Source organism: Herpailurus yagouaroundi, unplaced genomic scaffold, assembly GCF_014898765.1.
Source record: "Herpailurus yagouaroundi ecotype Mexico unplaced genomic scaffold, PumYag 159, whole genome shotgun sequence".
In the NCBI taxonomy this organism is placed as follows: Eukaryota; Metazoa; Chordata; class Mammalia; order Carnivora; family Felidae; genus Herpailurus; species Herpailurus yagouaroundi.
The window spans coordinates 59,457,532-59,471,627 of NW_024412400.1; the positions used below are offsets into that span (position 1 = coordinate 59,457,532).

At 35.9% G+C, this 14,096-nt stretch overlaps 1 protein-coding gene across 1 annotated transcript in view; it reads right to left on the reverse strand.

Annotated features, from left to right (window-relative positions):
• Positions 1–8,676, reverse strand: part of BCHE (butyrylcholinesterase) — a 62,155-nt gene extending 53,479 nt beyond the window's left edge. Inside the window, exons 1-2 of the mRNA XM_040480669.1 lie at positions 8,557–8,676; positions 1,045–2,569 (exon numbers count right to left, since the gene is read on the reverse strand). Of these exons, the coding sequence (XP_040336603.1) occupies positions 1,045–2,561 (1,517 nt within the window). The 5' untranslated portion in view covers positions 2,562–2,569; positions 8,557–8,676. The remainder of the gene's footprint in view (positions 1–1,044; positions 2,570–8,556) is intronic.
• Between the last annotated feature and the right edge of the window lie 5,420 nt (positions 8,677–14,096).

A 14,096-nucleotide genomic window follows, 5' to 3' on the forward strand; every position in this document is an offset into this window, starting at 1 on the left:
ATAGTGACATGAAGTACAATGAATTTCAAATGGAGGTTGGAAAAGAAAACCGGAATGCAATAATACTAGTATCAACATTTTTTCAGTTATAAAAGATATTATGACAGATTGGATTAGCACATCCATCAATTTGTGTGTCTATAAGTATTTCTTTTAAACATAGGTGCTCAAATTTCTATTTGTTTTGTTCTTCCCATGGATACAAGGTATCCCAATATAGAAAATTCTTTTTAGGATTACAAAAAAAAAAACCCTTATATCAGTGCACATGCATTTATATATTTGAGAAATACACAAATTAGAAAATACATGTGAACAGATTATTTTCTTCTGATTCTTGAGGATATAATATCACAATATTTATAACAGATGAGGAAAAATGGGTTCTTTTGTCATATGTCTGGTTATCTAATGTTAGCTATATGACTGCCCAAATGCAAAACAGCTTAGCTAAACATGGGGACCCTTGTAGACGCCCTTGTCCAATACAGATCACTTGAAAACTCTGAACAAACCTAGTAGGGGAAAAATTGATAAAATGCCAAACTCTGCATTTGTATTTGGAGTAATCTGAGGGCCAACTCCATCACCATCTTGCCCTTTGATTTTCCTGATCAGGAATGTGTTTTTTCACTACCTCTGCTTAGAAGCATGAAGAGAAGATATATTCCTGCTCTTCCCTAAACCTGTAAACATTATACATTTCAGGTTCAAGAGTATGGTGACAAGAGCTTTAGTTTTCAAGGTAAACATCCACTTCCATACAAACTTTGGCTAATATTACTGAAGTACTTCACAGTATTTTGGAAATGAAATCAGAAAATGTTTTTTTTTTTTTTGTAAAAGTCATTTGATGATTTATGTTAAGTACCCTGATGCAAGAAATTGAAATTCATTACATAATAAAAACCAAAACTAGCTTATGGTACAAAAAGAATAAAAAACTAAAACATGTCTGTGCCTTTAATGAAGTCTACACCACAGAGCAAGCAGAGTTAAGCAAAAGCAATCACAATCAAAACAATTCCAAAAATCAACACTTACCCATATTTTGCAAAATTTGCCCAGTAGTTCATGATGGATCTGCTCAAAATTTCCTCAGCTCTTGTGTAGTTAACTCTTCTTTCCAGAGGCAAACCAAAGACAAACTCAATTTCATAACCATGCATCACTCCCATCCATTCTGGCCAAGGAAGTTGGGAAGATCGGTGTTCAAAATAGTAGAAAAAGGCATTATTTCCCAATTCTGAGAATTTTGTGGTGAACTCCAATGCAGGGCATATGATATTGTAATCTCCAAGAACATCATCCAAGGCCTCACGGTACTTTTCAGCTCTCTGATCATCTAACAAGTCCACATAATAAAAAAGAATCGCTTCCCTTCCAAATTCACTCACTCCTGGAAAATATATTTTTAAACCTTCTTGAAATTCTTTTCTAGTTATGATACTGTCATTATCTTTGCTGAAACCAGGAGCACCATATACTAAAAATGCTGTCCCTTCATCTTTATTAACACCCACCAAGATCTGGGTTTTTTTGAACTGTCCAAGTTGGAGTAGTGTGTCTGGCATATCAGTGAGAAAATCACCATCCACGACTGGACCAAAGTTTACAGATAAAAGAGTATCAGAGGGGACAACCAATAGTTCATTCAGTAGAATTTCCTGGGGATCTTTGTTTCGAAGGCATTTGATTATCTCTGTGTCATTTTCTTTAGAGCAACCAATAAATTTAGCTAAGGTCAGTGTTCTGTTCTTGGCTTCATCCAGAGACATTACTGCCCAAGGGGCATTAGAGGATCCACTTTGCAGAATGGCTCTGGTAAACAATGGCTGGCTTCTAGGAGAAAGTAAATGAAGGCTAACTGAACCCGCCCCTGCACTTTCTCCAAAGAGAGTTACGCTTTTAGGATTTCCACCAAAGGCTGCTATATTTTTTTGGACCCACTGTAGTGCCAACTGTTGATCAAATAAGCCCATGTTCCCTGGTACCTCAGGATTTCCTGGTAAAGCTAAGAATCCTAGGGCACCCACCCTATAGTTCATTGAAACTACAATAACTCTTTCAACCCGAGCCAGAAACTTGCCATCATAAACAGGTAAAGATGATGTTCCGGTTTGAAAACCACCACCATAGATCCATATCATTACAGTAGCATTTTTTGGTTTAGGTGTTGGAATCCACACATTCAGGTATAAACAGTCTTCACTGAGATCAGTGTTTGGGTTCCACATCTCTGATCCAGGGAAGCCTGGGAAACTTTGATCTGCATTCTGATAGCAAGAATTTGCATATTTTGTGGCATTCCAAATATCGGACCACTTGGTCAAGAATTGTGGCTTTTTGAATCGAAGTCTACCAAGAGGTGGCTGTGCATAGGGAATTCCCAGAAAGGCTGTCACCTTGCCATCAAGAACTGGCAAGTTCATCCCTCTGACTTTTCCATTCTTGGTTGTAATTATGATGTCTTCTTCCGTGTGTGACTTCCCAATGAGCACCCAGAGCAGAAGAAACCGCAAGAGAAATTGGATGCTTATGATTGTACCCTTGCTCTGCATATTGATTTCTGAAAGAGAGGTGATTAGGGAGTTTTAAAAGCCTCATGCATCAAGTATTATATTTTATTTATGATAATTAATTAAAACACAGTAGTTATAATTAACCCTACCAATTATGAAAACTAATAAATCTGCTACCACTATTAAGGTTTTATCAAAAAAAAAAAAAACAGAAAATGCTTGGAGATATTTCAGTTTTCAATTTAGAATAGAAATAAGTGGAATGGAAAAGCAGAAATCATTTCACTTTGGAAAGATTCATTATCAAGTGTCTGCAAAGAAGATTTAGTATTTAAATGTTTTTAGTGTTTAGTTTTGAGAGAGAGAGAGGCAGAGAAAAATAGAGCACTAGTGGGGGAGGGGTAGAGAGAGAAGGGGACACAGAATCCAAAGCAGTCTCCGGGTCTGTCAGCACAGGGGCCTGAAGTGGGGCTTGAACTCAAGAAATGTGAGATCATGACCTGAGCCAAAGTCGGAGGCTTAACTAACTGAGCCACCCGGGCACCCTAGAAGATTTAATATTTTCAAGAGGAAGTTTGTCCCAGGCATATATATATATTTCTCCACCATACATAGACCCACCAAAAGTGGAATTAAGTAGTAGTCAATTTATGACAGATATAATTTCTACCTTGGTTAGAGGAGGAAATACAAGCTTGTGTATTTTCTGAAATACGCACTGTTCTATTCATGGCCAGCTTAGACTTCTGTTATTGTATTTTTCTGTTTCCATGGTCCCTTCTGTGGTCCTTTCTGCCTCATGGTTTCTTCCTCTACACAATTCAGAAGAGAATTTGAACAATCTGTTCATAGAATACTAAGTAACAAAAATACAGCAGTTGTCATTTATCTTAAAAATTGTGAAAATGAACACATCTGTGACCCCTATAAAGAACTATGGGAAAAACTGGAAGAGAAGGCTGCAGACATATAACACACAAGTTCTGGAAAGTGAATAACGAAGAAATTCCTTCTCTATACCTGAATTACAATGTCAATAGAGAGAACCAGTAGCTGATAATATATCGTGTGGGAGAAGATAGTTTGAAGGAATTTAACACTCAGGTATTACTCAATGCACATCTATTATTTGTTAATTGATTAACAACTTGTGATGATAAATATGTTGACATGATCAGATTAGTTGCATTTTGATAGTGGACAAAAATAGTGAAATTAAGAGAACTAATGCTGAGAAATTACTGGAAAAGGTAGAAGAAAAAGCAATATTTGACATTTAAAAAATATTTATTGATGACATGAAGAGATTGCTTATGGAAATCAAAGTTTTATTAAAATTTCGTAATTCACACTCGAATTTCTTTGAAATTAATAACATTTAAAATTCAGATTCTGAAACTCCAAATGACAAAGAGGGACACAAAAATGTAATGCCCATATCAATAAAAAAAACTACCATCTTTATATAATTGAAAGAAGACCTGATTAAAACGGTCAAATACAAACACTGACTCCATCCACACAATAATAACAAAGGTCCATAAATGTGCAAAATTTTTTTCTTTATTATTTTTGGTATTATAATTGTAAAACAATCTATGTGTCTAAGAAGCTAATCATGTGAGCATTGAGAAATTGTATTTGTGTGTGTGTGTGTGTGTGTGTGTGTGTGTGTTTAATTTAGATTATCTCAGAAGGCAGAGAAGAAGGCATCATCCTGAAAACTGTGCCAGAGTTATAATTTTCACATTTTAAATCAACCTCATTTACCACTGCTAATAGTGCAGCTAGTGATCAAAAAGTATTTCTTGAGCCCCCCAAAAGATCTAAATAAATTGATCAATTGTATACAGTATTTTGTTCAGTGTATGTATAGATCTCTTTATCTCTGCCTCTGTCTATATCTATATAGCTATACATGTAGATCTTATTCTTTCAATGTCCATAAGTATATGCATATTTTTACATATATGTCTATATATAATGATTATTATGGTAATCAAGTTTTAAAAAATCAAAATGTGAAATTATTTTATGTTCTCAAATTTGATACAATTGAATCTGTGTTAAGACCATTGAAATATATTATTGAAGTATATAATATCTTAATACCATTTCTATATTATTATATTATTTCTATACTATGATATATTTATATTATTTATATTATAGTATAATCTCACACTATTATGATAATGTAATAATAATGTAAAGTTTCCTGTAGACTTGACACTTACTAATGAGATTTTATATTTCTGACAGTTTAGGAGTTTTAGAGGCATGACTACCACAGTCTTTTTTTTTTTCCTTTTGATAATTTCTAAGCCCTTTCTTTTAAATAAATTTCAGTGACATTTGGAGAACAAAATGCTGCAATGGATTTTTTTTTCTTTTTTAAAAACCTGTTTGGGAAGGAAAAAAAGAATTAAGATACCAAGTGGGTTTACTTTAAGCTGCATTTCAATAGATTAATTGCAGCATCTCTGGTTGGCCTCATTCCTCCCTGGCTCAAGCTATGTTCTTCTGAGTCTGAAGCAGAGATTGTCTGGGCTTTTTTCTTGTTTTTATATAAATATTATTTTGCCTTTATTAACAAAACACCTAATGCTAATAATTTTTTGTCTCTGATACTTTTCAAACATTTGTTGTACAGTTTATTAATTTTATTGCACAGCAAGTATAATACCACCGAAATGTTTTGTTTTTGCATGTAATTAATACATGCAATAATCTTCCTTGACTATTTAAAAAAAATATCTACTATAACAGTTAAAAGGTTGTCATATCATTCCCATGCCACTTAGCTTGATTTACATAACTGTTTCTTATATGGTTTTATTTATATTTGTGCTGAATAGGTGTTAATGTTGTATAGTATGATTCATCCAAATAATAACTAAGCTTGCTTTTTCAACCATTATCTGTGAGTCATCATCTTATAAATAATGTAATTAGGAACATTCAAAGAATTCATTGTAAGCATGGGTTCACTGCAAGAATGGTAATATAATTCCAACTCACTATCATGCTACCTGTTGGAATGTTTATACACCATATTATGAAATCTAGACTTTAATACAAAAATACTCATGTGCTCACATACTCATTGTTAGTGTAGGCTAATATTTTTATATTTAGCCGCAGCACTTATTTAAATAAGCATTTTCATAATCTGGTATTCTCTAGTCTAACAGGTTTCTCTGTAGTTTTACTACTAAGAGATATTTGTATTTTTAGTATATGCTATCACATGATTAAATAATCAAAAGATAAATAAAGGAGACTAAGAAAATTTTATTAGTTTGTATGTCTAAATCTTTATTTTTTAACCAAATTGATGTTTATTCATTTTTGATAGAGAGGGGTGGGGAGGGGCAGAAAGAGACAGGCACAGAATCTGAAGCAGGTTCCAGGCTCCAAGAGTCAGCACAGAGCCCCATGTGGGGTTCGAACCCACAGACTGTGAGATCATGACTTGAGCCGAAGTTGGTCACTTAACCAGCTGAGCCACCCAGTCACCCCATATATATCTAAATCTTTATTAATAATTAAACCATTTTCTTCAATAAATTCTAGTGCAAATTGGCTAATGTCACATTAAATAAACAATTTAAACTCTGAGAATACATAACACGTTTACTATAAAGAATAGGGAAAATTTTCATACCAAGAACAACTGAATATCTAAATTTAGATCATGTAACATACTGTCATAGTTTTTGAAAGAAAGGCAGGAGTTTTTGTTTGGAATTGCAAAAGAAATTGAATGATGGAAGTGGCAAGAGGAAAAAGCTGAAAGATATTTAAGACTATAGTATTCTAAGGATATCAAGTGCTCTAGGATATCAAAATCTACTGGCCATCTTTGGAAAATATTCTAAACTTTGAATAGTAAAACTTTGAAAAATAAAAAAAGGCGAAAAATACATTTTTTGGATTTTTGATTTAATTTTGAAAGCATCAATTTTAAGAAATATGTTATGCTATAAGACATGGGTGTAAAACGATTGATAGAAAGAGCTATTTATTTGCCATAAATTTGCCATAGTTGATTATCAAACACATTTTCAAAATAATTGGCCACCCACGGTCAAGCAAATATTGATAACAGTTTTCTCTGAGTGTAATTTCCGTTTTTAAAAACAGTATAATATGTATTTCTATATAAAAATAAAGCTTCTTAAAATAGTCGGGCAAGAGACATCTAGATGATATGATCTAGAACAAGCGTCTCTAAGATGTATTTGGCCAAAGTAAGACAGTTAAACCTTTATACCAAACCTAAAAAGCTTGTTTTGTTGCAGGCTATCTGAAGTGGGCAATTGAGGAAGTCTGTTTATAATAGACTCTACCACTGCCTTTCAGGGATCTTTCTGATACCTTTTAGGCAATAAAAGAATGTGTACAGATAGAAGACACGATGTTACGTATTAGAAATGTTAAGATCTGTATCTCTCCTCAACTCGGAAGAATATTCACAAAGTCTTCCTTGTGTGAATAAATCAAACATTTAATATTAGAGAGATAACTTGGGTCTTTGAAAGTTGAGTCTGGTCTTAGGTTGACATCTATTCAACTATAATTCTCTAACATCCTGTACAGTTCAGTTTCTAAGAATAAGCAGATTTTGGCATGAAAGCATCAGTATGAAGACAACATGTAATTTAAACATGTTATTAATTTTTATCAAAAAACGACTCAAAGCAGAAACTAAATTTATAAACAAGATGTGACTTGCTAAGATATTATTAACTTATATTTCAAAAACTGAAATGTGGAATAGATCTCAAACAGTTTCTTAAGGTTAAAGAAGCAGAGCATTAAAAACAAAAAACAACGAAAGAACAACAAATCTAGGAGAATAAAACAACTTTGCAAATCCAATTAGAAATTTTATTTGTCATTCAAAGATAATGTTATTTCAAAATCACAGAGAATTTCTGAAGATCTTCATTTAAAGTATAAAGACATTTAAAAACTCATGTTCATCCTTAAGAAAGTTCCTATTTACATAAATGAAATATAATTAAGCTTACCATCAGTATGAGATAGTTTATATTATGGAAGATATTACATAGACTAGGGATAGAAACTTCTGGTTGAGTTTATTACTATGTTATACACTCATAAAGATTGGGAAGGCCTACTCTTGAAATAAAAGGAAATTATATATGGAAATCATAAACAATGAAATAATTTTGTTCACATTTCAGTTTACTTTTATCATTCATACATATTACACTCAATGTTCAATACTCTGATTAGATAAGTACTGATATCATCAAAATAAGAGTAGATTTGCCAGACGACAGGATGAATAGAAAATCTATATTTCTAATTGTTTCCATAATAATAGTAATAATAGAAAATTTCCAATATTTTGCTATACTTTAAATGCACATATTAAAAAAAAAAGAGGACAAACAGGACAAAGGTGGGGGGAGTTCGTAAATGAAATTAGAAAACAGAATTTTCTTTTAGATACAAGAAACTTACACCTCATTCTTTGCCAGTTTGATACTGGTAAAGTTTCAGATGACAAAATGTTGATTAAGAAAAGTACCCTGTCAAGCCAGACAATAAGAGGACTATTCATTTCTTTCCACTTAAAAAAGAAAAAAAGAAAAAAAATAGACTAAGACAGGTCAAAGACCACTTTTATTACCCTTTTCAGGAGAGATTCACTAAATCGTGCTTTTAAGGGCAAAATAGAGCATAAAAATATTTCCTTCAGGGAGTGCCCTGAGAACATACATCACAGTGATTCCACAAGTGCTGCGGTCCTTTACACAAAGTTGAATAAATTCATTATTTTCTCAGCAGTTAAATGGACTCAGTTTGCGTTCCTTGAATAATAGGCAGATTTGATGCATGTGTCTGCTGGCTCGCTTCATCTGTCCCATTTGCAATAACTGTCCTCCACAGAGCACCAAAGGGGCACAGCAGACCAGTGAAGGGATAACAATCCTCCTACAGAATGAGGTTCACCGCAAGTTGCATCTCTACACGAACACGTAAATTCTGAGCAGCTTACCTGACTCACTGCAACAAAAGATGATAAAGTTTGCAAGGAATGGAAGTCATGGAATACTTCAGGGAAATGCAGAATGCAGCTGCTGCTCCAGCCTGTAAATTGGACTGCACTGACATTACAATCAACTGTTACTGACAAAGCTCGCGAGAGTTGGCAGCAGCAACTTGATCTAGAGGCAGCCAATCTTTACACTCTGACATCTGTTCAGAGGCTAATGGTACGAATGCAATAGTGATTCATTTACAAAAGTATCACTAGATTCTTTACGAATTGCAGGAGCTAGTTTCAGAGTGAGGGGAAAAAAAGAGAAGCTGCTTTAACTAACAGAAGCTGATATTGAACAGAAAATGCACGTGTTTTCCTTTTTAAACACTACCAGAACTTTTAAGTGTTTTTCTCCTCTTTTATAGAATATGAAATTTTTGTGCTTATTTTAAGATTTAAAGACGTGCACATTGTCCTGAAGAAGTGTGGTATTGAAATTCTTTGTACCTTCAATCTGTGCCTTGCATGTAGTTATAAAGGAGTGCAAAAGAGGAAATAGGAAACAAAATAATTACTCTGTAGATAAAACTATGCAAATCAAAAGATTACTTATACTAACTGAATGTATGTCTCTATTAGTTATGTCCTTTCAAGCACTGTGCCCCGATACTTTCTTTAAATTATACAAATCTCAGCATTGGTAATTTCCTATTCAGGGGCCCTGCAAGCAGTCAAGTGTGATGAGAAGCAACAATTTTCTCGTCAAAACAAAAATACAATGAACAATCTTCACCAAACTCTTAAAAAGACACATTTATCAGCTGGAAGAGTATGAATTCCCAGGGATGTATTTATAACTTTCGGGCTTTTATCTTCCTTGAAATATATATTTAGGAAAATGAAAAAAATAAACTTGAATGCCTCTTTCTCAGTGCAGTTACTTCTTTATCTGTTGCAAATGAGTTTTAACTTTTAAATCTCTCACTATTGGGCTCACTGAGGACTAATCAGTAGGCATGTACTTATAGATAAACCCATTTTTGTTTTTAATATTGTGCTGAAATATCAAACATGCAAACATAAGAGCTGTCATTTGTTATGCATACTATCTTGTTCCAGTCATTATAATAGACAGTTACATAAATTATTTTATTTTATTCCAAAAAATATATAAGTTAAATATCACTAGTCATATTTCTCAATGAAGAATCTAAGGCTTACAAAGATAAGAAACTTGTTATATATCCTACCGCTAGTAGTTGTTGGAATCAAAATTTTAACTTTGATTTGCCTGATGTCATGTCACGGTAACCGTTTCTAAGATAACAGCAATTTTGGTCTTAAAAATGATCTTTTCTGCAAAAATTGCTACCCAGGAGGTATTTATGACATAAAAAATTCCCAATCACAATGATCCCTAATGCATTTAGAATGTAGTTTATATAATGATTACCTAGTCACAAAAAAAAGTTACAACATACACGGTCTATCTAAAAGGAAGGAGGGCTTTTTAAAAGGGAGTACACTGACAATTAAGCAATGCTTTGTAAAGTGATGGCATTTCTGTTTAAAATGTAGTCATTCTAGCGAAAGAGCATTCATTGGTTTAATAAATGTGATTTGGTATGCAAATGTCAAAACTCTCTCCAACACAGCTCTTTTGCACTGTTTTCTGGACCAGCATGACTTATTCTCAAATCCTGCAATTGTCAAGGGATGTTTTTGATATTAGCGAATTCGGCAGAGCATTTTGCACACTCCTACTATCCATTCACCACCAGGTAAAATATAGCACATGGATACACATATTTCATTTTCATCTGGTAAACAAGAAGCCAAACAATAAAATAATCTGTTGCAAGCAGATTTTTATTTTGAACACATGTTTGGGTTGGCTGACTAGCAGCATCAGCTGACTACAAAACCTGGCAATTTTTCCTCAGTTCAGTATTTTCACTTCAGTGAAGCATCTTCAGCCACTGCCCCTTTAGTTTGTTTTCTTTGATTTCTCAGCTATCCTACATTATCTGATGCATTATTTCAGTGCATTTCTTCCTCCTGTTTTATTTGAAGGTTTCTTCCATTGTGGCTCAACATACAATGTAGCAGGAATCTCGCAGAGTCCTCACACAGAGACTTTTCTTTCCAGGAAGCAACTTTATTCCTGTCAGCACTGCTCAGTTGGGTTCATACCAGAAGAACTGAGCCCCGAAGGAACATCCCGTGGCACAGTTTTTTTTTTTTTTAATACATTTTCTATTTCTTTGTCTCCCATATATGGTAACACACACAATATTAAGTAGTCTCAGTTTACAAGGTCATGAGGGTTGTTGTGAAGTAGGCACATAGCCAGGTTACCTTGAATTTTTTTTTCTTTTCTCTCTCTTTTTTCTCTCCTTAGGGAGGGCACCCTACCACATTGCCCCCTTTGATGCTCAAAACCCTCTATTTTGGGTCAAAGAGCATCATCTTGGTTTAGAGGTTTATATTTTTATAGCATTATTACATGAATGGCCATCCTTTTTAAATCATGGCCTCAGTGAGACTGGAGACAGACTGTACAATCAAGGGAGCTAAGCAGGGTAAGATTAAGCACCCTCCCCAAATTAGAAGGGTAATTCCCACGAAGGTTTTGAATCCCCTGAGAGTTGAAAACCATCCTCTAAATAACTCCCCGGGTTTCCAACCATTCCAAGTCTGGACTGGGGCTTGAGCGACCTTTCCCATTTGATCTGTGATGTCTTCTGTGACTTTTCCCTCATCATCTCTCTGTAGGCAGCAGTTGCTCAGGTTAAGTTTTCTACAAACACCTCCCTCAGAAGCAAAGCAGGTAATCTAAGGCGAAGCGATTTTGATAGATGGCCTTGTGCACTTTGGTTTGCCGTGTGGCTAGTAAGTTAAGAGCTCTGGCAGTTTCATTGGTTATAATTTCTACAACTGCTTGCAGTCTGATTATGTGGTCGAGCATATAAATGGGAGTGCAGCAGCCCCAGGACCCATCCTCTGCCCAGTTGGCAGGGCCATAATACTGGATTATATGCTCAGGAGGCCATTTATCATCTTTTTAATTGCCAATTTGTAAGGCACACTGCTTCCTGTGAGTCTCCCTGTCCCTATACACTTGGACTCCCAAATATTTCCCTCTGGCAAGTGGGAGCAGGAAGAAAGATGGATGAATAGTTCCCAGCACATATGACCCTGACCAGACTGAGGGAAGTATTATATAGGATGTCCTTCCACAGATCTAGTATAGTCCACCTGGACCTGCCATTTGATGGCTGTGACATTGTCTCAGGCCTCTCAGAGATGAGACAAGTTAGACAAGGGGTGGGGATCTGGCTCAAGGTGATCTGGGGTCCCCCCCGACAATTGGGTTTTTCGGGTAGTTGAGTTATAAAATCTTTGGCGTAGGCATGTTAAGTTTTTAAAAGAGACAACAGTGAACTTTTTCCCCACTACTCAAGACAGTTTTTCCCAATAATTGAGCTCTTGAGAAGCCAAACCCCAGTAGTAGGACTGGGGTGTTTTTTTTACTATAAGGTTTGTGGGGATCTAATTTTCTAGGCTCTAATGGCCATTGTTGCCCCATGTCAGTGGCAATGAGTATCCTTTCCACAAAAGGAAGGTGAGTGTCAACAGAAACCTCTCACCACATTTCCAGCTGGCCAGGCAGCCTTGGCCAATCTTATGGCAAAGAGTAGAGCAAGAATCACAATAATAGTGAGAACTAAAGCGTGACAGTGCATCAGAGTAAGGAAACAGATATAGAAAATAAGGACAGTCTTTCGTTTCGCCAGATCATGGATTCCTCAAGCTTTTGCCGTACGTAGATTAGCAGGACTCCAGTCTTTTGGAGCCTGGGGAGTTGCAGATCGCTTCTTCCTATGGTCAGCTTGCACAGCGTTGATGAATCAGGAATACACTCCCAGTTTCGAGAGGGCAGCTTCACTCTGCTGTAGTGAATCCAGGGACCCACTTTGGCCACCTTTACTGCAGTAGGGGTGGACAAAATGGCAGTGAATGGGCCCCTCCAGGGGGGTTTTAGGGTTTGGTTTAGGGTTTCACTCCTTTATCCATATTGCATCTCCTGGTTTAAAGGGGTGAGTGTCTGTGGTCAGATTCATATGTTATCGCTCCCTGACTCAGTGGTGTAAGGTGGTTAAGGTAAAGCCAAGGGCCCGCATCTGTTGTCTTAGGGTTACATTGCCTGTCTCACTTAGGTCCCCCTGCCTTATGCCCTTGGTGCCCATAAAGGATTTTATAAGGGGAGAACCCCGTCTGCTTTAGCCTCCCACCTGCAGTTGCAGTCTGCCTCCCTGAAGGTCCCTTATCTCTCCCTGCCTAATGTTAACCCTTTCCCTATGTATTTCTCCCCTGAAATAGGGCCTGTAACTGCTGTTAGGAAAAAGGGATGATGACTGCTCTGGCTTCTGCAAGCTGATAAGGGGCGGTGTAGGGTATAGCAGTTAGAGTCTTCCCAAGGGTCAGTCAAGTGGCCCACAGTATGGTTTTATAGGAAGGCTGGCAGGCATAAGAGAGCATAAACGTTAGGAGACACAAAGAGAAAAACAAAGTAAAGATTATATTGACCAACAAGATGGCATCTTAAGATAATGTATATAGTTTCCAAACCTGTCCAACAATCTAGGAGAGACCCTGGCTATGTAAACATATGTCAGGGAATCTCTCATAACCCAGGTGATGGAGAAGCAGGAGCAATAAGTAATTAATGGTGGTTCTATTTTTAAGAGTTTGGTCCTAACTTAATTTAAAAAAAAATTAAAGCATCTAATGCTTGTGAGGTGTTATTTAGAGATTTCCTGAGTATGGGCTGACAGTTTGCTTTATTTTGAGGTGTAAAACTTTTCCAAGAGCAAGGCGTTCTGCTAGAGAAAGAGTCAAGGCAGCTATTTACCATTATTAATTGGTAAATTTTTAGGTAAGCCAAACCTGGGTATTATTTTATAAAGCAGGATTTTTATTACTTTTTGTGCCTTTTCTGTCTTGAAGGGGAAGGTCTTTACCCAATTAGTAAAAGTATTGAAACTTAATTGTCAGTCTTTTCTGGAGAGCCTCCAGTTTCTTGATTGCCTGGGAGAGCAAGTTTGTGGTGGACCTCACAGGCTGATACTACTTTCAGTAAACATCCTTTGGGCCATTTGGTAAGTTTTGTCTCTCCCTAAATGAAAGGCTCGATGCTGTGTTTTAATGATCTTTTAGCCCTGTGAGCTTGGTAATAATAATTGCCCTGCTATGTTTGTAACCATTCCAAGGGCTGGAGACAGTGTCTAGGAGTCAAACCCCAGTTTTTTGGGTTTTTTTTGGGGGGGGTGGGTCGGGAGAGTAGGTCGGATTGAGTCTCCTTTAATAATTGATATGGCAGGCAAACTATTTTCCTGAACCCTGGTATCTACAGCCTAAAATATCTAGTAATTTCCCAAAACTCACATCATTGTTTATTCTGTCCTGGAGTTAGTAGCAATGTCCATTTCTAGCAAGGGAGTAAGGCTCTCTGGCATTATCAGGAAAGAATGAGAAAAAAAAAAAAAAAAAAC